This window comes from Globicephala melas, chromosome 14 (assembly GCF_963455315.2).
Source record: "Globicephala melas chromosome 14, mGloMel1.2, whole genome shotgun sequence".
In the NCBI taxonomy this organism is placed as follows: Eukaryota; Metazoa; Chordata; class Mammalia; order Artiodactyla; family Delphinidae; genus Globicephala; species Globicephala melas.
Genome location: NC_083327.1, coordinates 70,760,265 through 70,786,456, shown reverse-complemented (window position 1 = coordinate 70,786,456; position 26,192 = coordinate 70,760,265). Strand labels below are relative to the sequence as shown.

Below are 26,192 nucleotides of genomic sequence, written 5' to 3'. Positions count from 1 at the left end.
AGTAATAAATATATATATTTAAAAAAATCTACCTTTCCTTCATCCATTGGATTATCACTTATATGGACGACAGGTCCTGGGTGAGATTTAGATGACCTAAAAGAAAAAACGTTAAGATGTTTTTTCGCAAGTAAAAATTGCAATACTATTACATACTCATTACAATAAGAATAATGAATGGAAAATAAAGATATATTTACAAAGGTTGAAAACATTTCAGCAAGTGATCAGTAACAGATATATAGTTCTCAATATGGATCAAAATAGGAATCAGGAAGAATAGTGACTCTCACATTGATATGTCACAAAAATTTTAAATTATGTACACCTGGGCTTCCCTGGTGGCTCAGCGGTTGAGAGTCCGCCTGCCAATGCAGGGGACATGGGTTCGTGCTCTGGTTTGGGAAGATCCCACATGCCGCGGAGCAGCTGGGCCCATGAGCCATGGCCGCTGAGCCTGTGTGTCCGGAGCCTGTGCTCCACAATGGGACAGGCCACAACAGTGAGAGGCCCGTGTACCGCAAAAAAAAAAAAAAAAAATTATGTACACTTTCTGTATAGGAAAGAATCTTCAATTTTGTATTTTAGCACAGAAAATTTATTCTCATGGTAGAATTCTCAAAGTTAATATTTTAAAATAAAGCAGCAAAAAAATAAAAAAATAAAATAAAATAAAGCAGCATCTAAAATATTGCTATCTTTATTTTACTCAATTCTAGCCTCCAGTTGGGGCATCTCATCTAGTTACACACTTCATACCAAAAATAAGAAAAATTCCATTATGGCTTTTAAAAAATCAACGAAATAATGCCACCAATATTTGCTCAGAGAAAAAAGAAGTCATACAGATAAGAATGTAGCTGAACTGATGTCTATAGAGTAGAAATAAGCAGAAATAACCCATTCATAAACTCTAAGAGTTGAGAGACCAGTCCACTTCATTGAGAGCCACTTGTGAAACCATACAGACACCTGCACCAGGCCTCCCCGCTATATGTTGTGATCAACTCAAAGAACAGACCTAGAAAACCTTGTTCCAAGGGACTGAGAAATAACAATGTTCCTGATAAAGGAAGGAAAACCAAACTTAATACACCATTACAGCTGCAACAACACATTACTTAAGGAGATATGCCACAAATTTATCCTTATGTCAAATTCTGTGGAATGCAACAATATGGAACTATTTGTTTAAAAACAAGAAGAAATGGTGAAAATGAACCTTGCCAATATCCTTAAATTCTGATTTTTATATCTAAATAATATATGAAAAAAATAAGAGAAAGAGATAAGATTCTAAGACAGTGAAAAGTTAGCACTAAAGATCCTTAGGGCCCTATAGCACAACACAGTTTTTGTTGTCATTACTGTTAAATAAAAGCAATCATTACCATATCAAAACTAAGGAAAATTAACTGTCAAATTAATTCTGCAATGTTACACTATAAACATTTACATTATATTTGGTAATTACTAAAACATAGCAAGTAGTGGTTTAGATCAGTGTTTTCTAAACATTGGTGGCAACTTGTTAGTGGGTCATGAAATCAATTTAGTGGGGCATGACCAAGCATTTGAAAGAAAAATAATTAGATGATAAATGAACAGAAAAAAATCTGGAATGTTTTTCACCTAAAAAGAATAATGGTTTTATTAAACTTGTGCTATAGCTTATATATATGTGAACATATTTATATATAATACGTGTATGTATCTATACAGATATATGTAAAGCATTTAAATTTTCAAACTGCCAATGGGGCAATACTTGCAAAAGGCTGATAAATCTGTATTTAATATTAAAAATTTAATTCTATATTTACTAATTAGCTATTACATAATATTATCATATATGGTACTGATAGTTTCAGATATGGAATATTTGCTCAAACTCACAGTTCAATGGCTTTATTCCACATAATGACGTAGCCTGAGAGTGTGAAGGACTCCACATTGACAATATGTATATTACCTCGTTCAGTGCCCACATAGAGCCACTTACTCTGGAAAGGCAGATGGCAAAACGTAACCCTGCAAGAGAAAATATATCCAAAAAGGAAATCAGAAAAATATCTGGTAAACTTTATTAACTGTATTAGAGGGTTAATAATGACATATACAATTTAGGAAAAGCAAAAAAAGATACAACCATCAGATTTATCAACTCACTGTAGTTAATATTCAATTATGCTAATTCAACTTTAATGTCAAATATAAGTCCTTACAGTAAATAGACAGCATAACCTGATAGAAAGAAGATGAGTTTTGACATTAGTATGTGTTTCAAATCTGGCTATGTCATTCACTGTGTTACTTCAGACGTATGACAAATGTAACTTTTAAAGCCACAAAGTGAGTCTAACACATCATCCCTAGGTACTACCGTATTTCTCAGAAGTTATTAACCACACGAATCCATCTTGGTACCTGTGCTGACTACTCCCTCTATGCAAAATGCTCCTCCTCCTCATGTTCTTCTCCTGTTCAAGATTTAGTTAAAATGCCACCTTCACTCAAATTGATACCTCAACACTTTTGTATCTCTATCAGGCTTGCCTTGTAAGAGAGTCTACCTTCCTCACTAACTTGTAAGCCTTTGGAAGGGCTAAGATCCTCTGTACTTAGGCTTAGACACTGATATTGGAATATACTCAAAACTATCTCCTTCTAAGTCCTGATGATATAAAAGTCCTTCATTGATACATTATAATAATTTACATGCATGTATTAAACTTTATAATCATTCCAACAATATCTAACATTTTCTATATAAGCTCAGTTGATAACAAGGTTAAGAATGGAAAATACCTTGTCCTTTTTGTAGAACTTATTTTTAGGAAAGACAAATAAAGATAGTATGTTATGAAACCATATAATGCTCATTTTTTTCAGACTACCTATTGTGTCTCTCAAAATATACTATTTAAAATTTTAATGGAATAGTCCTTTCAATAATACACAATGATGATAATCACTGCTGAACCCTCAAACTGACAGCAGTCATTAGGCAAGATACAGCATACAGAACATTTGCTATTCCCATTAACATAATTTCATTACAGAGAATTTTCAAGATGAAAACACTTCAAATAAATACATGCAACTCATGGTCTCACTAATTCCTAGAGTTAATGTTCATTCAGATAATTACTTAAGGTTCATCATCTATATTCTTTGTTGAGTGTTTTATATGATAGCATGTCATCTTTCCAAAGGGTTTATGTAAATTTAACAAAGAAATGACTACTGAATCAAAAAAACATCTTATAGTACCTTATTACTTCACAAGGCAGTAAGTCCACAGTACCTTTATGAAAACTTTAGGGCCATATAGGTTTCAGAATTCAGAATTTTCCACATTTTACCAAGGTACATAATAAGTATTTACATATTACCTAATATGGTGGTAGCACCTTGTAAACACACTGATTATTTCTGAGGTATAATTTTTGGCAGTTTCTTTTACTTGAGTTATAATTGTCCTATAACTTTAGTTTCAGTCGTACAACATAATTCAATATATGTATGCATTACGTAATGATCACCACAGTAAGTCAAGTTAACATCCATAGCCACAGGTATAGTAAGAATTTTCTTCTTCCTGTGACGAGGACATTTAAGATCTACTCTCTTAGCAAAGTTCAAATACATAACACAGTGTTATTACCTATAGTCACTGGAAGTTTCTTAAAAAGTTACACCTACCATATGATCCACCCATCCCATTCCTAGGTATTTACCCAAAAGAAGGAAAGCATATGTCTACACAAGACCTGTACACAAATGTTCATAGCAGCTTTGCAACAGACCCAAACTGGAAATAACCCAAATGTCCTTCACCAGGTAAATGGATGAAAAACTTGTGTTATATACTTAGAATATTATTCAGCAGTAAATAAGGACATGCATACAACATACAACATGCATACATGCAACACCAATGAATCTCAAAATCCTTAAGATGAGCAAAAGCCAGACAAAAAAGACATATTTTATCATTCCACATACAATTTATATGCAGTAGAAAATGCAAACTAAGCTACTGTAACAGAAAGCAAATCAATGGTTGCCTGGATTGTGAGGGTAGAGGCCAGTAACAGAAGAGGGGAGAGATTACCACAAGGAAACATTTTGGGGTGATGGGTAGGTTCATTATCTTGATTGACAGTTTGGTGACAGTTTCATGAGTGTATGTGTCAAAACTTATCACATGGCTTATTACTTTAAATATGTACAGTTTATTATATGTCAATTATACCTAAATTAAGCTATTTTAAAATGTTTTGTTTTCAGAGATTTGTGGCTTTAGGAATTATGAAAAATAAGACTGTGACTCTGATTAATACATAGGCACAAGCTCTGGAGTTAAACTGCCTGGATTCAATTTCAGCTCTGTCACTCACTAGCATGTGGCCTTCGGTAAACCATTCAGTCTCTCAGAGCCTCAGTTTCCAAGTGGTAAAGCACATCTACCTTAGTGTTCACCTGAGGATCAAATAAGACAAAGCATGGTAGATGCTTAAAATGGGGCCTGACACAGGTAAGTGCTCAATAAATGTTAGCTAATTATTATAAAAAACTAAGTGATACTCTACCAATTAGAAGTTATAGGGCAAATTTTAATGACATGAAGAAAATAAGGTACAATAATAGCATGCCAGATACAAAATGAACAATGCAATAAATATCATAAAAACAACTATTTCTGGTACTTCCTTGGTGGTCCAGTGGTTAAGAATCCATCTTCCAATGTAAGGGACAGGGGTTTGATCCCTGGTCAGGGAACTAGCTCCCACACGCGTGCCGCAACTAAGAGTTCGAATGCCACAACTAAGGAGCTGGCGAGCCGCAACTAAGGAGCCTGCCTGCCACAACTAAAACCCAGAGCAACCAAATAAATATTAAAACAGACAAAACCCAAATATTTCATTTGAAATGTACCTTAAACTAAAACATGAATAGAGCTCAAATATTCTGAAAATTCAAAAATAATTTCAAAATAAATAAGTCAAAATAATGACAGTTTGATTTTAAAAAATCAGAAATATCCAACTTCCTGATCTGTTCTGCTATTTTGCAATTTCCCATTATTCTTCAAAAAACAGTAGTTACTGGCTTAATACAATTACATGATCCATCTTTGATTTTAATACTAACAAAATTATTTAAATAATGTGTTTACAAAGTTTGAACTTATCTCCTTAAGGGCAGACATTTTGGATATATCATACAATATTTTCTGTTCCTAGCACAGCAATACCATACTGCAGCTGTTTCTCAAATATTTAAAGAAATGAAGAATAAATTTTTTACTGTTCAGAAAAATATCTAGAACTTTTCCCTAGGCTCACTTTTTCAATATGAGCTGCCATAGTAAGATTTTTTTCCCCAGTCAACTATAAAACCAACTTACATTGCTGGGAAATTTTAAGCAACTTTATGTTTTAATCTTTATCCTATTTGATATTTAACATATTAAGCAGGAACTTAAACTGTTTACTTACTGATCTGACACGAAGACTTTAATACTGTCCCTAGAATGAGTCTTGTACACTTTAAAAAAAAATACGCATCATAGGAGTGTATTTGTACAATGCACAACCAAATTTAAAAATTACTCTGTTACATTATTACCATCATTATTTGAGTCAACCGAGAAGGGGGAAAGTCAAATAGTTTTTACCACAATTAACTTGATAATTTATTAACTAGCAAATTTTTGTTGTTGTTTTGTTTTTTTGGCGGTACGCAGGCCTCTCACTGTTGTGGCCTCTCCCATTGCAGGGAACAGGCTCTGGACGCGCAGGCTCATCGGCCATGGCTCACGGGCCCAGCCGCTCTGCGGCATGTGGGATCTTCCCAGACCGGGGCACGAACCCGTGTCCCCCGCATCGGCAGGCGGACTCTCAACCACTGCGCCACCAGGGAAGCCCTTAACTAGCAAATTTTAATGGGTAATGAACAGGTTGGATTAGGAATATTGAGAAAAATAAAATTCCATGCTGCAATCAAATAAAATAATACCATGCCAGTGATTTAGGGAAAGGCCAATAAGAAAATGTGGTCCCCCAAAACATATTATTAAAAAAAGCAAGTCAATCAACATGCCCTACCAAGAACTGCAAGATTCTAAATTTGGGGCAATTTAATCAGTCAGTTACCAAAACATAAAACTGGTGGTTAACACAAACTAGACTTTACTTATTATAATTAAGAGTGTCTTTTCCATCTGTTATATAAACATGACCTTATTTCCTTGTTTACAAAATAAGAATCTTAGCCTCCTCTGTTGAAAATTGAGAATATATAACTAAGTAAGCTTTTATGTAATAATTAAATTGATGAAACTATTATATTGATTATTTAAAAGGAATAACGTATATTAGCAGACTTAAAACTATATACACAAATTAAAAACTATATACATATATTATGTACATGTCTGATACGTACACATATACATATAGAGAGATTTGTTGTTATTTAATGAATCTAAGAAAGTGATGCATGATAGAAATCTAATATTTTTCAGTAAAAGTAGTCATGAAACAGGGCTTCCCTGGTGGCGCAGTGGTTGAGAGTCTGCCAGCCGATGCAGGGGACACGGGTTCGTGACCCGGTCAGGGAAGATCCCACGTGCCGCGGAGCGGCTGGGCCGGTGAGCCATGGCCGCTGAGCCTGCGCGTCCGGAGCCTGTGCTCCGCAATGGGAGAGGCCACAACAGTGAGAGGTCCGCGTACCGGCGGGGCGGGGCGGGAAGGGGGAAGACCGAAGGAAAACTTTTTAGGAATGCAAGTGCATGTATCATGAAGCTAAAACATTACCTTAGATTAAAAACAAATTCATGGACTTCCCTGGTGGCGCAGTGGTTAAGAATCCGCCTGCCAATGCAGGGGACACGGGTTCGATCCCTGGTCCGAGGAGACCCCACATGCCGCGGAGCGACTAAGCCCGTGAGCCACAACTACTGAAGCCCAGGTGCCTAGAGCCCGTGCCCCGCAACAAGAGAAGCCACCGCAATGAGAAGCCTGCGCACCGCAGTGAAGAGTAGCCCCCGCTCACCACAGCTAGAGAAAGCCCGTGTGCAGCAACGAAGACCCAACGCAGCCAAAAATAAATACATAAATAAATAAATTAAAAAACAAAAACAAAAAACCCCCAAATTCATGACTATTGTTTTTCATGCACTTTTATTATAAAGATTAATTTTTATTTTAATGTGATAAAGATCATAATAAATGACAGTGACTTCAGTTTTTACTGATACCAGGAGACCACGTTAATTTAAGCTTATGTGCTGACATTATTAAGGCAAAAGGTTATACCAAAAATAATTTATAATACATATAGTTGAGATCACATGGAAAACATTAAAACTCCGTAAACACTAATAAGGTTATATATTATAAGAATGGCATATTAAATTGAGACTGATAAGGTACTTTAAAATGGACAGGTTAAGCCAAAAAAAGGGGGTGACTGAAACCAATATAACAGAAATACACAGATGATAAAGTTGCATTCCCTCAGTGTGTCACTAAATGGAGCTGCATTCTGAATCCCTATACTGGACTTAGACACAGATATACTTATCCTACTCAAAGCGTTACTGGGAACACGATAATTTTTATACTTGCTTGAAGGACTTTAAAAAAATGTATAACATGCTAAGTTTTAGGGAGTGATACGTATATCCTATTCACTATCCTTAGCAGCAGTTTTTCAAATACTATGTAGTCAACAAGCTCCATATTAGGAAGATTTACTATTACCAATTTTCTTTAGCAAAAGAACATGCACAGCCTCCTATGTTGACATTAATCATCCATAAGCAAGGGCATAATACACAGATGATTACAACTTTACAGTTTAATCCATAGAAAGAAATATGAACCAATAAGCTCTTCTACGTGCCTATACCACCATTGATCAGCCCGACATGACAGGAAATATGTCATCATTTTTATAGTCTCAGCAAAATCACACTATCTTGCACCTAATAAGTACTCAATAAATATTTGTTAAATGGACAAATGAACTATAAAAATTTGTGAGGATTTATTACGTTAATTAACAATCAGATATTCCTTTTTTTTTAAACATCTTTATTGGAGTATAATTGCTTTACAATGTTGTGTTAGTTTCTGCTGTACAAAAAAAGTGAATCAGCTATATGTATACATATATCTCCATATGCCATCCCAGCTTGCATCTCCCTCCCACCATCCCTATCCAGAGTTATCTTTCAAAGCCAAGAGAGGTCACACACACCATTATCTTACTTGAAACTCTAATGGCTTCCTACCTTCTACCATAATGCTTCTGAAGCAATATTTAGTGACACACTGTGGTACACATGTCTGAGAGAGGGGGTTATAGATGTAAAGTGTGCTGGATTTGGTCAACTGATATTCAGCAGCCTCTCCCATATCCTCCTACATGCCTTCTTGTACTGCAGATGCTAGAAAGCTAAAACCTACATTTACCAGACACTCCTACAACTGGAATTCTAGATGAAATTAAGTTTCTACTAACTGAATGTGCTTAAGATTTGTAAGCAGAAGTGAGGCAGAGACCATCTTCCTGCTGTTTCCGCTGACAAGAATGTTCATGAAAACCTGAGAGGTAAGAGGCACTAAGACATAGCAGTGGGGACCAGATACAGCATTCCCAGATCTACTCCTTAGATGCACATGGTGAGACGCAGTTGTATGGCAGGAATATTAAGTTCTAAAACTCAATAGTTCTAGCACACTTCCAAACATTTTATAAACAGCTATATCCTTGAATTAAATCCCTTTATGCTAAAAATATCTACAGTGCTTTCTGTTCCTGTGTTGAACTCTGACTAATACAGCAAAGAAATATACCATATCTGCTACTTATCTATGATAGTTTATAGGAACCAAAAAAATACCCACTTATAATGTATCTTGTTCAGACAACATTATTCATTTAATGTTTTAAAGTTGGAAAAAGGTTAAGAATAACTTTCTTATAATCGCATAAAACGCTTTTCAAGAAGTAGACCTTGTCCTTGTTTCCAAAATTATCCTATCATTGTTAGACACCTAACAATGTCTAACAAGATACAGTTCCCAAAACACGTGAGACTGCTTTATGACTTAGTACATCTGAACATAATGGAAATTCCCTTTCCCCTTCGTCAGTGTAGGAAATTACTACTAACTCTATAAATCTGTTCATATGGGCTCCTTTGTAATGCTTTATCTAAAATTCCCCAAACATGTTGATATGTCCTTTTTCCGGTTAATCTTCAAAATTTCATAAGGAAATTTCACTACATTTATATCACGTTTTCCATTGCATTGTAATTCGTCATTTCATCTACCTTAGACAATTATAACTTCCGTATCTTTCTGGAATTGATGACAGTATTTGCATGAACCAGAATCCTAATCAATGTTTATCAAGTGAACTAATGCAAAAGAAAATAAAAAAGCAAATATTAGATACTTTTCTTAAATTAATTGTACCTTACACTGTTATTAGATGAAAATTTAAGTTTGCATCAATGAACATGGAAATATATTAAAACAGCAGTCAGCTGAAAGCAATTTATAAATCTGTTCAAAGGATTTCCTTTTTATTTGTAGTCCCACATATCTCTTCTGATAAACTGTCACAGCTACTTTAGAAAAATCTTCATCACATCTATAACACAGCAGTACAATGTAATAAATATTTTAAAAAATAAGCTTCAGAGATTTTCGAAGGTCATTTTACATTTGTATTGATTTACTATATGCTTTATCAATTACATCTCAATTTTTACAAAACATTTAAGAACTTTTGGAAATATGCCAAATAAATCATGGTATTAACCTTCCTTGTGAAATGAGACCTTACTGTAACATCATCAATGGCTATCAAAAAAACTGAGTATCAGTAAGTAAAACAGTAAATATCAAATAGGAAAACAGTATATGTCAACTACAGAAATAATAAATAACATCTGAAAAAAAACCCAAACAAACTGTTCCTTGTTGTATGGGGGGTTTCTTTAAGTTCTGTTTTCAAAGATATTACCTTGAGGAATGAAGATGAGAGTGTTTTTATATAACAAATGCTATGATAAACAAAAGCAATCTGGTACTCATCAGCAACTGTTAGCTATACTTTTTTTCCATTTCTATATTAGATTGCTCTTTACTGTTTGGATAGGTATACTCTATATATCTTCTAGTCTATGGCTTGATTATTAAAGAAGTTTCTCTCTCTCTGTGTATATATATACACACACACACATAAATATTACCCTATTTGTACATTTATGCAAACTTACTATCTCAGTCATTTTTTATTAGTTTTTATTATGTTTGTCTCCTTTAAAATTTACTCTTTCCATAAGTCATATTAACAGCCTGGAACAACATATTCTTCCATATTTTTTCTCCGTGTTCATTAAATACACATAAGACAACATAAATTTGGGGTGGGGAGGGAGTCATTGTTTTTAAAAAGAGTTCTGTACAAATTATTCTGAATCTTGTGTTCTTATGCATCAGCACCTGGTGGATGGCGTTTGTCTTTTAACTTTATGGTAAGTGTGCTTGTTGTACAGAACTTTTAATCCTTTCCTTTTTAGCTTGTGAGTTTTTTTGTATGCTATTTAAGCACACCTGGCTCAGGTCTTACAGATATTCCCTGTGTCACTTTCTTACAAGTTTTAATTTTTCTGTGTTCATTTCGCATTTAAGTCTTTAACTGGCTTGCAATTTACTTTACTTATGAGGTAGGGACCACTTTTCCTTATTTAGATAAGAGTTGTCACAGCATCTTTTGTTTATTGCATTCTTTTTGTTTGTAATGCCACCTCTGTCATATATCAAGTGTGTGTGATCTCGCTCTATTCATATACGTGTTTCTGGAGTCCATTTACTGTGTTTTCATTCATTTCTCTTTCTCTTGTAATCACTGTACCATTTTAATTTCTATACCTTTATAATAATTTTTGATATTTAATAAAATAAGCCCCATCATCTTTCTTTTTCAAAACTGTCCTGGTTGCTCTGAGCCTTTCTTTTTTCCAAATGAATTTTAGATCAGCTTATTTCCAAATGAATTTTAGATCAGCTTATTAAGTCCAATGAACAATGGTGTTAATATTTAGATTGAAATACTACGGAATTTATAGATTTGGAGAGGAGTGACATTTTAAAACTTGAGTATTCCTTCCTCTGAAGCTCTCCATTTGTTTAAATCTTCTTTTATTCCTTCAATAAAGTTTTAGCACTTTCTCCACACATATCGTATACATTTTTGCTGGTGTTATTTCTAGGAACACTGTAACCTTTGTTGCACGATCTGTGCTTTTTTTCCCTTTTCCTTCCATTTACTTTCAAACTTTGTGTAATTATGCTTTATGTATATCTTTTATAAACAGTTTAATAGATGTATTTTGTTGTTTTTTAATCCAATCTCAAAATCTCAGTAGATGATTTTAGTATATTTACAATGATTTTCATTACTGATATAGTTGAACTAAGTTTTTAACCTTATTTAAACATCCTTTTTCTTTCTATCATTTTATCTCTTTTCCTGACCCTTATTTATTTTCTTCATTTCCTTCTCTAATGGTTTTAATATTATATATTTTCTATCTTAGCAGTTACTCTTACACTTCTAAGACACATCTAACTTTACAGCTTCCTAACAAAGTCTGAACGAATGAGTATTGCAGGGGGCTTAGTGTCAGATAAATGTTATAGTTTTCAAGTTCTTTCATAGCTGACAATGTTAGAATATAGCTCAAAAAGGTATTTCTAATTTTATTGGTTATGTCAGAAGTTAGACCTTTCAACCTAAAGATATTTTAGCTCCACAAAACTTTCTTCACTTGTGCCTCTGATCACTACTTCTCTCCCCATTGTCCTGTTTTCTCCCATCTTCTCCACCCAAAAGATCCCTGCAATTCTTGGGCTGAAATCTCCATCTTCTGCCTTTATCTTATCACTGTCTCTATCATATTCACCCCATTGCTCTAAAGTATTTTTATTTTTAAGCAAATTACAATAAATAAATTTTAACTTTAAGTTAGACTAAAGAGAAGGGTAGATAAAAATCAACAAATTAGGTATCAATAAGAGGTAAGAATAAAATGAATAAATCCACAAACTACTTCATTTGGAAGACAGAGAAACAGAACAACTTCTGATAAATCATATTAGAAATATGTTAATACAAAGTGAGAAAGGAAAGATAGAAAATACAAAAGTAAATTTAAGTACACAAGAATACAGTGGGATACAAGCCTCTCATCTTAATGAAATTCATCATACTCTGAATCATGAAATTTATTCAAGAGGAAAACAAAAAGGATCAATAACCATAAATGAAACTGAATATATTTAAAGTATGTACAAAAAAAATTCTAGCCCTGAAAGGTTTAAGTATACTCTGAAAATATTCAGAAAATAGATAATTCCTCTATTAATTTCTCTGACCTAGAACAGGAAGACAGAAAGGTTACTCAATTCTTTAATATGAGGGAAGGATGCCCTGATACCAAAATTGGAATATAACGTTTTCCTGTTATTGTCAATCTCACGAACAGAAGTAAAAACCCTGAAGAATATATTAACAATCATATTTAACAATATAAAATAATTTTCAACTTTATTCAAAAAATTTCACAGGCATACAAGAATGCTTAGTGTTAGGAAATCTATTAATGTCATAGATTAAATCAATATGGAAAAGGGAAGTGAAAAATCACATGATAATCTAAAAAGATGTTATAAAGGCATTCAATTAAAATTTAACTTCCATAATTGACCACCAACTCATAGGGGGGAAAATTCTATCTTAAATCTACATCCTATATTATGCTTAACAGTAAAACCCTAGAAGCAGTATTATTAAAATTATTACAAAGAAAAAGATACTTGCTATCAACAATATCATTGAACACTGTTCTGGAAATTCTTGCTAATACGGTAAGGCAGGAAAATGAAAAATAAAATTTTCACTTTCATTTTGAAAATCCCTGCCAAATTATTACAGATGGAAGTCTGCTGTACCTCACAGGCATGCTGGTTTAGGAAAAAGAAATACACTGCTCAAAGCTCTATTCTCCCATCTCACTCTTTTTTACAAAAAAAGAAAAAATTTAAAAGCTCTGCTATGAGCCAAAGACCAAATAGCACTCCAAGGGTAATCAAACAACCTAGCCAGTTTTGGATTAGTGAGAGGAATAAAGATTATATATAAAGTTAGTTGGAGCAAATACTCTTGTTGTTTTTTCTGTTTGAAGACTCTCCTTCTTAGAACCTATCTCCCAGGTAATTAACACAGTCTGTGGAGGATCATGCCTTCTAGAAAAAAGAGATTCCCCTCTGTTTCTGCAACGGCAATGTGGTACCAATCAAACATTTTTTATTGAGCATTTACTAGATGTCAGGCATTGAGACTGCTGCTGAGAATAAAATAAGGAAAATACTTACCATTTATTTTCTAATCGAGAAGATAATCAAGAAACCAAGGCAATAAGAGTAAGAATGGTATGTGCTATTTTAGGGAAAGAACACCATACTGTGGGGTAATACAAAACCTAGTCTTGGGAACTTACAGAAAAACCTGTAAAGGAAATGACAAGACTTCAAAGATGAACAGGCATTAGCCAGCCATGGAAAGAGAATCCTAAGTGTCTTCTGAGCAGGGAGATCAGCTCATACAAATAAGCAGGAGAGAGGATAGTTCATTAAAAAACTGAAAAGCCAGGGTGGCTGGACTATAATCATAAAGAGAGGGAGAAATATAGTGAAATAAAATTATGGTGACTAAAAAGAAGAGTCACAGATCTTGCAAGATCTTTTAGGGAATGCTAAATATTTAAGTTTCAACTTCATTTTGAAGGCAGTGAAAAGTACAGTGGACATTGGTTGTTTATCTACCTACCATGCACTCTTCAGTCCACTTCCCCTAATATTAGTTAGATGTTCATTAGGGTGCCTGTATCTTACCCAAGTTACCTGTATATTCATACTTTGGGAGACACTTAAACCACACTGAATTCCAGAGATAAGCCAAACCAGGCAGGGCAATTCCATGTACTTGCTGCCATTTTAAGTCAGATAATCCAAGTCTAAAGCCAATTAGATATATTCCCTCTATGAAGGTCAACTGATTTGGGATCTCAATTACATCTGCAAAATCCCTCCACAGCAGTACCTTGATTAGAATTGAATACTTAGGAGAAGATGTGTGTTTACCAGGGGGGTAGGACTCTTGGGGATCATCTTAGAATTCTGCCTCTAATAGTCTTCCCTTTACCCTCCAAAGATTCAATCCCTCCATTCACCCATCTCAATATTCCCAAAGTCTCAACCAATCACAACATTAATTCAAGTCCAAAATCTCAAAATCTCAGCTCAAAAATTCCAAATCTCATCATCTAAATTTGTTGCAGATGAGGGTCCTGCGTGTTACCATTCAGTATAGATAGATCTTGGGCAAAATTCCACTCCATCCCTGGACCTATGAAACTGAAGAGATAGATTATCTGCCCCCAACACTCCAAGCATTCAATGGTTGGACAGGCATAGGATAACAATTGTAGAAATTCCTGTTCAAAATGAAAAAAAGTGGAAGGTAAAAAGGACTCCATAACAGTTTTGAAATCCAGGTGGGCAAATGTTGGATTTGTCTTAATTAGCTTCAAGGCCTGGGAATAAGCCTCTGTGGCTCTCAGTTCTGCCCTGCTAATCATCCTTTTTCATGAAAGACAGCAACTGTTTACAGCTGAGTACTTTTATGGGCCTGATTCCGGATGCAGCCTCCTTTCACATCGTACTCTGTTTCTTTAAGTCCCAGCTGGCAATGTTTCTGCTGTACAACTTTCTCAAGAAACTTGTGGGTCTTGAACACATTTCACTGGGTCTTCTGCATTAGCAAAAGTCACACCCACAAATCTTTTGGAGATAACACCTTCTCTATCTAGGCTGCTGCTGAGAGGCCTGAGGGATAATACTCAAACTTCCTACAGGCTATCTGGTTGAGAAGATCTGTAGATCTTCTGTAGAAGATCTGTAAGATTCTCAATATCTTAAAAGAGCCCTTTATGTGATTAAATACTTTGACCTTTTGGTCTATAGAAGATTTTTAGTGAAAAGTTGTTCAGCCACACCCTCTTGTTTTTCCCTATGCCACACTTTCAGAAGCAATCTCCCTTTTGCCATATAGATCAGGGTAAGAATTTCCCAAATCATCAAGTCCTGGTTCATTTAATGATTCTTCCATCAATTTATTTCTCTCCTCTTGCATTTTACTATAAAGCAGCAAGAAAAAGTCAGATCACACCTCCAAGCCTTTCCTTGGAAATCTCCTCAGCTAAATATACAAGTTAACACTTATACATTGTGCAAGAGACACTTCCTTTAAGCTTCCTGCCACTATATAACAAGGAACTTCCTCCAATTTCCAAAATCATGTTCCTCTCTTCCTTCTGAGCTCTCTCTGGCAGCAGTCTCCAAGTCCAGAGTCCTGCAAACAGCCTGTCAAAACAATTTAGGCCTCTCTATCATGTTTCCTCTGCTCACTGCCCAATTCCAAAGTGATTTCTACATCTGTAGGTATTTGTTACAGGTATCTCCTCCTTCCATATCTTTTTATACCTGAGTACATTATAAAGCCCTTGTGCTACTAGGCCAGTCTCTTTGACTGTCTCTAATTCCCTTGTCAGGATTTCTTAGTTATTAATTTACTCTAGGAAGTTATCCAACATTTCCTGACTTTCACAGTCTCAAGGCCATCAAATCAAAAGTTTTTTCTCTGAACCCTGAGAATGTTTGTTTCCTTTTTAAATTTTCTCTCAGTATGTGGTTCTCTACACTTAAAATTCCCAAGGTGACTCATCATTTCCATATCAACAAGCAACTCTTTTGTGGATTAGAATTAGTCTGGAGTAGTAGACCCCTCTGCCTGCCTTCCTAACAAGCCTGGATATCATTCCATTCCTTTGTTCCAGTCCTGAATTTCCTCTCACCAAATCGTTCTCATTTCTAATGCTTGTATACTTTTCATTAACCTGCTTTCAAAGAAAAATATTTTGCCATTACCACAAAAACTGTAATTCTAGGTGTAGAATCTGTTCCAAGATTATGATTTTTTTCTTGTTAAATACGTGAATGAATTAATTCAAAAGCTTTGGAAGACCTGTGTAGACTTTTGAGGGCCAATATCTAGCTAAATTCTCTTTTACAGCTATGCCCTGTTCTTGTGCAGACTAAGCAAACTGTAAGCCTCACAAATATGCAAAACACAGTATTTAGGTAGTATCATAATAAGAATATCATGGGACAAATTAAGTTTTTGTTTCTACATTATTTTATCTATGCTACTAAGAAAATCTGATGACTCGGCAGCAGTCAGTTCCTGAAGTACCTTATAAGCACCAACTCTCCCAACTGCTGTGTTGTTATCTGAATGGATTACTCCTTTTATCAGGTTTTCTTTTTCCCCTTTAGAGGACTTTGGACATTGATGCTCCATTGATAATTATTAAGATGAAAGTTTGATTATTAATGGATTATTAATCCATATACTACTGTATTTTCCTAACCATTAGTTTAGAATGCATGCATGCTTATTTTATTCCCTAAACCAATAGATGTATCTATCATCAACTGAAAAAGCTTAAGTCAGAGTAAATAAACTGTAACTCAGAGTGTTAGAGTAAAAGAAAACATACCTTTAAAAGAAATGTATTGGTTTCAATATACAGACTCAGCAATTCAGGGGTCTAATATATTTATGGAGAAAAGATTCTATCTTCTGAAATTTCACTTAGGGAATAGTAAGTCCTAAATAGGAAAGCCCAGATATATAGTTTATTCTTATTTAAAAACTGTTATGCAAAAATTTAACATGGATAAGAATATTGGTCATGCTAATTCAAGGTGATGAAGAAAGACTAGCTGACAGTTGTAGTTGCTTTTAAACCCACAACTTCCTCCAATTAAACTTCCTTTAAAGGAAAAAAAAAAACATAGAAGCTAAATGGAACATATTCTGATAAGGCAACTGCCAGATAGAATTTTACGTGTCAAATTCAGTTTCTACCAAAACCAACACACAAAGCAGTGAAGTAACGTCTAAATTCATGTAGTTAAACCAAGACTTGAGACTCCAATTTCTATATTTTTTTCTTAAAAACCATAAAAGTGAAATTCTGTCAAAATATCCATATCACATGGTTGCATAACAGTGTGAACACTACTGAACTGTGCACTTAAAAATGGTTAAGAGAGTAAACTTTATGTTACGTATATTATAGCACAATTTTTTTAAAACCAGAAAAAAACCTACATTATGAAAAAATACAGTTTAAATCATTACAATTTCTATTTATGTGAATTTCTACTAAAATAAGAGAATTTAACTAGTTATTAAAATAAGACAACATTACAATAAAATCTCTGAATTATTTAACACTTGTTCAGAATATAATAAAACTGGTTTATAAAATTTTCATATTTCTCCTCCCTTTCTTAGTTTCAGAAATAAAAATGCAAATAGCATAAAAATGAAATAGAGTAACTTAACTATTAAGTTAGCCCAAATCCACTGTGGAATGAGGGGAAAACTAACTAGGCTACTGCTTATTGTACTTCAATGTCAACAATAAAAATAAGCTGCGTGGTAGTTATTACAAGTATTCACAAAGATTCTAGCTCTTTTCCTTCTTGGTTAGATGAGTAAAACTAGGGATGGCCATGGGACTTGCTCTGGGCCAAGAAATGAGAGTGGAAGAGATAGTATCACTTCCAGGCAGAAGCTTTAAGAGCCAAAACATGCTTCACCATATTCTTTTTCTGTCTGCTTCAGTGACTGGTAATATTGTAAAGACTGGCTGTTCCTCAGCCAGGATTCTGGAATAAAACTGATAATGAAAAGGAAGAGAGTTCCAGCAAATCCACAAAGAACATACAGCATAAGTAAAAATAAACTGTTGCTCTTTTAAGTCTTTCAGATTTTGAGTATTCTGTTACCACAGCATAACACCAGACTATCCTGATACAGTTATAAAAACTGCATGCAAGGCAGCTGTGTAAAGAAAAGAATGGATTTCTACAAATGAGAGAGATGGAAGGATGGGCAGGAAGTGACAGGCTTCTATCCCTCCCCTGCCTGGGGCAGCTGCTCCAACAGAAGGCTTCCATCAGAGTACTGATTACAGGGCATTAGGAAAAGTCGTGAATGACAGAGAGCTCAGGGTGAGGGGCAGAATAAGCCTTGCCACCATAGGCAGGTTGCTAGAGCTGGAGGAAAGCCTCTACTATGCCTTCCCCTCCCAACCTGTAACCAGGTGCTGAGGAAAAGTAGGCTCCGCCCAAATGCCACCTCTCTCCTTCTTGCCATTTGAGGAAATCTGAACTTTAGTCTTGAGAGAATATAACAAGGTTCATCCATGAGGCATCAGGCCCATTTCTTAGCATGCAAGTACAAAAGCTGCCATACAAGTTTGTAGCCATCCTAGAGGATTTCATCCAAAGAAGATACTCAAGGACCAAGTTACTCATGCTACAGTTTCTTGTTTCTTGTGGTCCTAATAAAGGCCGAGGAGGAGCTCAACTTTGAACAGAATCAACTAGTTTCTGCTGGTGAGGTGGGTAAAGTGTATTACAGAACTCAAAACTGGGAACTCCATCAGTTCATTTCATTTGTAACTTTTAGGATCACCTCATACAATTGTACAGGCTGTGGCCTGAATAACAGCACCCAACCAAGGAGGGGAGTGGTGGACTCTGAAGCTGCATCCACCAAGAAGGGCTACTTTTTTGTATTTCACACAAAGGTGCCTTCTGTTTGTCAAGATATGTGCCTACAGGTACCTTAGAGACTAGCTTACTGTTCCTTATCCACATTTATCAGAATTTCTTGGAGACCATCCTTAGGGGTACTCTAGAGGAGACTTACTATGTACCAGACAATCATGGGACTGACCACTCTGGAACTCCTTGAGGTATGATCCTTCCTGAAGATTACCATGATGACCTGCAGTGTATGTTTGTGAACTTGGACCACATAGTGCCACATTCCTGTGTCTCAATGAGGAATATGGGCACGCCACTGGAGAATATTCTTCTACTAGAATTCTACATCCTGGAAGAAACCCTTCAGTGGATGGTGGTTTAAGAGAACTTCTACAGCACTACACCAATCAAATGACACCACTCTGATGTGCTAGAGCACAGGTTTTCTTAACTTTGACACTTGATATTTTGGACCAGACAATTCTTTGTTACGGAATGGGGGGCTGTCTTGCGATTTGTAACATATTTGACAGTAGCCCTGTTTTTATCTACTAGATGCCATTAGCACTGCTCGCCCACCCCCAACTCCCAACTGTATAAAAAAATGTCTCCAGACATTGTCAAATGCCCTCTGGCGGGTAAAAATGCACCAGGTTGACAACAACTCTGCTAGATCTACACTTCCATTTCCAGTATGAGACTGACGGCAAGAAGATAGGTACTGGGACTAAGATGCCCACCACTATTTCCACCAGCCCTATGGCATTTGAGGCTGATGGAGGGCTCCCCTTGAGATCCCACTGGCAAACAGACAAAGAAACTCTGCCCAGCAAGTTGAGATAGCCTTACTCCCATCAGGCAGAAAAGAATGAACCTTGACTTTTTGCTTGCTTTTCCTCCCCTATCTCATCCCTCCCTCCTTCCATTAACCCCTCCTTCTACTTCTCCTAGAAGTAGAACCATGATTCCAAGCCACTTAGATGATTTATCTTCCCAGACAAGATGTAGCCCAATAGCAAACTTTGCTACTGACCCCCTGCCAGCTCTGGCCTGGCATACAATGTAGACATGCCCTGACGTTGGCCAGAAAAGTCTGGATTGCTGTATTCCCAGCAGCCTCTTTAGCTTGCCTACTTTAGAAAGCCACTGTGGGCAGAAGCCCAGGCTCACAAACAGACTGATCAGTTTATACAACCTGAATGGATTGATATTTATCAAAACAGGGACATGGCCTGATCCTTGGACATGGATTGGGTAGTCTAATGCCTGCCTTCCCCCAGGCAAGGCCTGACACTAACTCCACTGCATTTAGATACTAGCTAGACTTCTTAACCTTAACACACAAACACACATCAAAAATATATCTCATAAGCAATGGGGGAGGGGGGGACTATATTCCTTACTCATAGTTCATGCCAAAGTTAGTTCCATATGAATCAAAGTTTAAGCATAAAAATGCAGCTATAAGAGCACTATAAAATATGGGAGAACGTTTAATAAAATTGGAGTGAAAATGGCCTTTCCAATCAAAGCACAAAACTCAGATCATGTGAGAGGTTTCTTTGATCAAGTCGTTCCACGTCTACAAATCTATCTTACAGATATACTTGCATAAGTGGACAAAGAAATATATGTAACATCACAGAGCATAATGAACAGCAGGCTGAAAATGATATGTGTCCACTTATATCAAATCCAGTCCTGGATATATCAAACGTCCAGTCAATTGATGAAGTCTGACTGAATAAAATATGGCACTTCGATACAATGAAATATCATGCAGTTATGAAAATGACTAAAGAAGATTTAAATATACCAATATGAAACGACCTATCAGATATATTGCTAAGTGAACACAAGTTACAGAAAGAATATGTAATGCCTTCCCTTTTATGCAAATAAAATAGCTATATGGAGAGATTTCTGCTTATGTATACAGACTGTAAGTATTTCTAGAAGGACACAAAAGAAATTTATGTGGGTGCCTCTGGAGAGGAAGATGGGTCTGGAAAGGAAGGAAACTTGATTTTTATCGTATATGCTTTGAAGTTTTTGAATTAGTTTTTAGATTGTGCATAAAATCCATCACAGAAAAATGAAATTAAAGAATAAAATTCAAAGGAAAATTTCAAAAAAGAATAGCAAATAACATATATATATATAAAATAACTGAGAAAATTCTTACCTTTCTCTGCAAAATTTAAGTGAATGTAGTATGGCAGGTCTCTTTTGACGTAAATTCCATAAATGTAAGGTGTCATCAGCCAAGGCACTCACAAGAGCTCCCTTAAAAATAAAGTGTAATATATTTTATATAGAATACATTTACACACATTAATGCTACTAAAGAGCTACCAAAAAAATCTTCCCAAATTTCAAAACTCTCTGCCAGTAGATTTAGTTCTGAGAAACATTTGCCTCACCCAAATTCTAAACAGCAGATGTAAAAGAGTGTATCATGTGTATACGTATGTATAAAAATTGTTTCAACTTCAACAATTTAAAGTATAATTTAACCTTATTAACTAAAAGTGTACTAGGATCTAGTTGGATATAGTTATAGTTGATAACTAGCTATGTAAAATTAGAAGTCAGACTATAAGTTACTTGGTCCCTATAGTTCATCCTTCCTTGACTATATGATATGAAGTAACCTTCCCATTTTATTTGCCTTAAGACAAATCCTTATGAATCCTTATGAATGTACTCTGCTTGGATCATAATTCTACTACTAGAATGATATGGAAAACAAAAATAGCATTCAGCACTGTATAATTTCAGTGTCCAAAGGGCTGAAAAATCTGACTAATTTAGAAAGTTAAAACAGCTGATACTATTAAATACTATTAAGTCTGGAGAAGAAAACCCTTGGCAGTATTTGAGAATCATGCAGGGGGCTCAGTCTCACCCCAGACCTGACAAACCAGAAATTTCAGAGCAAGGACCATTGCAGGTGTATTTTTAAAAATCTCCAGAGGTGATTCTGATGTATGAATAGGATTAAGAATCTATAGGCTAAGGCTGATTTATTAAGACATATGAATGTTTTTCCTCAAAAGAGGAAGATACTCCTTATCTGCACTGAGAGAATAAGACAAAAGACGCAACACGAAGAACTTTAATTTCAAAAAAAGATTTGCAATTCCAGTCCTTTAGGTTATTATGAGAAATCTTAAAATTTCCCTCTTTTAAAATAGGAGAGTTTCTCATTTATCTAAGAGAAAATATCTTTTATATTTATATCATTTATCTAAAATAGCTCTGAAGACAAGATTTACATTAAATGATCTCTCCAAGTGCTTTCCAATTTGAAATTCTATGAGGGCTCCTCTACTGTGTAACTCCTATTGATACAACATGACTATTGGAAAACAGAAATATAGGAAGCCCACATACCCTTCCTTTCACTAGAAAGCATCCTCTTATCTCTATCACTTTGAAGCAGAGAAACTAAAAGGATTCAGAGTATCAAAGCTTTGTACTCTTCATTCTTACTTCCAGCAGTTTCAGACCAGGTCATCTTCTTTCTCAAGGTGTTTGCCCCATCTTTGTATTTCAAGGAAGAAGAGAAGATGTGGGGCCAAAATGGCAATCATAGCTGACTGCCTGCGGTGGCTCACTTACCTACATGTGCTTTTCCAAAACTGAAAGCAAACAGCTACTCCCAGTTGTCAGATTCCCACAGCCATCACCATGTAAATATTCATATTCTGCTAAGCATTTTTTAAAAACTGTCATTTTTAAGTACTTAAAAATGTAACATTTAAGCATGTAAAGTAACAGTCATAGCAAAGAACTTTATGATAAATTCTGTAGAAAAGCAGCTTGTGTTATGAATAATGAGAGCATCAACTAGTTAAGATTTCTAAAATTTAGGCATATAAGTATCTATTTGCAATGTGTTATTTACATTGGCTCATACTGCTTAAAAAAAAATAATCTCAACACAAGTATAAAGATGGAGAATAGGTTAGTGGTTGCCAGGGCTTAGGGACTGAGAGCAGGAGGGGGTGCAATTAATTATAAAGGGATAGCCTGAGGGCATGACTTCACGGTGATGGGACCGATCTGTAATCTTGTTCCTGCTGGTCATTACACGAAATGTATGCAGGGAATAAAACTGCATGAAACTATGCACACATACACACAATGAGTGCATGTAGAAACTGGTGGTGAAATGTAAATAAGGTCTGTAGTCTAGTTAAGAGTATTGTATTGATGTCTTTCTCTTGGTTTAATATTTTACTATTGTTACATAAAAGTTACTATTGGGAGAAATGGGGGAAGGGTACATAGGACCTCTCTATTCTGAAACTAATTGCCAGTCTAATTATTTCATAATAAAATTTTTTTTTAAAAAAAGGAAAAATAATCTCACATATGGATTCAACAACTTTCTACACTGTGATATTTTTATGTGTATTTTAACATTTTACGATGTCTATTATTCAGCTCGACACAGAATACTGAAGTTTTTAAACACTTCCTCCGACCCTGAAAAACCTACACGATTGCATATCATTTGGATCAGTTTTACTAAAATTTTTATATTACCCTCTTTAACTCTTTACATCAATACTGCCTCTCTTAAATCCTCTGATATGAAGAAAAGATTTATCAAAAGCCGAAAGTATCAAGTATTTTTTTTTCTCTCATATACATCTAGAAATTTATTCCATGAAACCCAAGGACTTAGGGGCAAAAAGAATGCCCACAAATTATCCTCACATCTAAGTATAGCAGAATCTTTCCTAGAGTAATTTTTCTTCTAGCTTTTCTAGCTTCTAGCTTTTCCTTCTAGCTTTTTTCCTTCTAGCTTCTCCTGCCTGTCACTACTTGCAGTAAACATCTACTGTCAGAGTTGCTCATACTTTTTTAAGACATGCAAACACATTGTTTACTCTGCTAATAAAATGATGTATCTCTAGCTCCTTCCAAACTTTACACTCTATCAGAAAGAAAGGCATCAATTACTTCAACCAATAAGTGACACAACAAGAACTTTGGACAATAACCAGTTTCTAATGGACTTTGGTTTCCTGGATGTATTTCAAAACAACCCACTGGAGAAATACAATTTGTTATTTATAATAAGGTCAATCTTTGAAAAAACTTTAATGTAGATTTTTATATGTTACATAACTTTCAATATTCTTGAAATAAAATTTAAATGCAGCACACTGTACCAAAAAGATCTACCTTATGCCATTCTATTTTCAATACTGTTTTGAGAAACATCTTACATTATTTATGTAACTGTCTGTGATGATGCCTTAAAGTGAATTACTATTAGCTCTGACCTACAAGAAATTCATTTTTGTTCAAATATTTAAATATAATTGCATGCAAGGATTCTGAAAGATGGGATGGGGCCCTATTTCATACATAAGCTGGTGAGATTAAAGCAATTCACTAACCTCATTAATCAGGAACTGGAGCTGGATTACTGCAGCTCCACTGTCATGCTGGCAATAACATTCTACTCCTGGACGACCAAAGCTGTCATTAATTTCATTAAGGAGTTTATGGTATGTGTGAGCTTTTTTATAGCAATTGATAAGTTATATAATAGACTCAAATATTTCAATGACCTGATACAGGCTATTTACTAAGGTTGAGATTTAGAGTTAGGTGATTACACAGCAATCTAATCAGCTAGTTCCTGTTGATAATCAGAATTTTCAGAGATTTCAGGTCTAACAGAAATAAGACAACTGTCCCTTTAGAAAAAAACAATTAAAAATAGCAATATACAGAACCAAGCTACATGTATTTGATATATTTTACTCTGGCCCAAGTCTTTTTCTTTCCCTTAAAGTAAAAAGAAGAGAAAAGGGAGTTGATCTGTAGTGCTTCCAATTTTGCTGAAGTCAAGAAACAAATCTGAAAAGTAGACAAATGTCATTTTAGAATATTGCTTTTAGGTACAATCTTCTTACTGGCATCTTTCATTCCTGTAGTGTCATTTTTAAACAGTGTAAGCTAAAAATATAATGAAGAACCACATAACTATGTTTGTAATTGTGACAGGTTATATCACCAATGAATGTATCAATGTTTTACAATACGCTTGAACACAGATTAATACGTAAATATCCATTAATTTGCATATAACAGGAAACGTACAGCATTTTCTATATGTTAAGCATTATAGTAAACTTGTCATATAATTAATTCATTTCATCCTCACAACCATAAAGAATATGTAATTTTCCCCATATAAACAGATAAGAAAACTGAAGCACAGAGAAATTAACTTGTCCCAAGTCATACAACTAGAAAGTATAGCAGAAATTGAATTTGAATAAGCATTCTAGCTCCAGAGTCTATACTCTTAATTGGTAAGTTATGCTGAGTAAAAAAACAAAACCAAAAAACTCCAAACACTTACAGAACTTACTACATGCCAGGTATTGTTATACGCTTTTTACCTTCATAAACTTGAGATAAGTTAGCCATTTTAACACACTGCTACACTAATATTTTCACTAGTTAATATTAACTGAAAATAAAAAGTTAAATCTAAAAATAAAATTTGATGGGATTTAATAAAATTATAGCCCTCTTTATACAAAGTCACATTCAAGTGAACAGACTATTTCTATATTCTGTTAGTACATGCCCTATGGTTCTTCTTTTTTTTTATATATATTGTGTACGATTTATATGGAGGAAGATACAATAAGTTCTAGAAAGATAAAGAAAAATCATGAAAAACATATTACATAACGAAAAAGAAATACATAGATATTAATGAAAACTGGGGTATGTGGCAAGTATCAAAGCATAATGAATTTACTAACAAATGACATTCTGTACCATACATGCAATATTATGAAAGTGAATTTTGCCCACTCTGTTTTAGTGAATACTATTAACCAAAAAACACGATAGAAGATGATTTTAAATGAATTCCTAGCCAATATATACAGAGAAGATATATCAGTAAAAATGCATAACAAACAAAATGCAATAAATGTGAATGTATAGGTAGCCACAATATATATAGACAGGTATTTCAATGACAACTGGTACAAAGCAGACAGCAAAATAATAAGTGTAAAAGAATTTCATTATTGTGCTCATTCATATTTTTACCCAGCAAGTAACAGGTCTATGGTTCTTCTTAATTAAAAATAATTGTACCAAAAGGTTAAATTCCTATTTTCTATACATATATTTTTTCCTTTGATTTCTAGAAGTCTTTCTAGGTGATATTTATTTTCAATGGTTTTTATTTTATTACTAGCAATTAACTCTTCTATTATTTTATAAACTAGTAGACTAATTGAACATGTTTAGCCTATAGTACCCTACTCTTTAAATACTTCAAAATTTTTATTACTATTATTAATATCAGTAGTAGTATTTTTGCTACATCAATTGCCCAAATGCAACTACATGAAGCTAAATTTG

At 34.7% G+C, this 26,192-nt stretch overlaps 1 protein-coding gene across 4 annotated transcripts in view; it reads right to left on the bottom strand.

Moving 5' to 3' along the window:
* Positions 1–26,192, bottom strand: part of STXBP5 (syntaxin binding protein 5) — a 168,010-nt gene that overhangs the window by 116,744 nt on the left and 25,074 nt on the right. For all 4 annotated transcript variants that reach the window (XM_060283869.1, XM_030853220.3, XM_030853223.2 and 1 more), the window contains exons 3-6: positions 24,194–24,275; positions 20,962–21,062; positions 1,897–2,031; positions 33–96 (exon numbers count right to left, since the gene is read on the bottom strand). In XM_060283869.1, the coding sequence (XP_060139852.1) occupies positions 33–96; positions 1,897–2,031; positions 20,962–21,062; positions 24,194–24,275 (382 nt within the window). The remainder of the gene's footprint in view (positions 1–32; positions 97–1,896; positions 2,032–20,961; positions 21,063–24,193; positions 24,276–26,192) is intronic.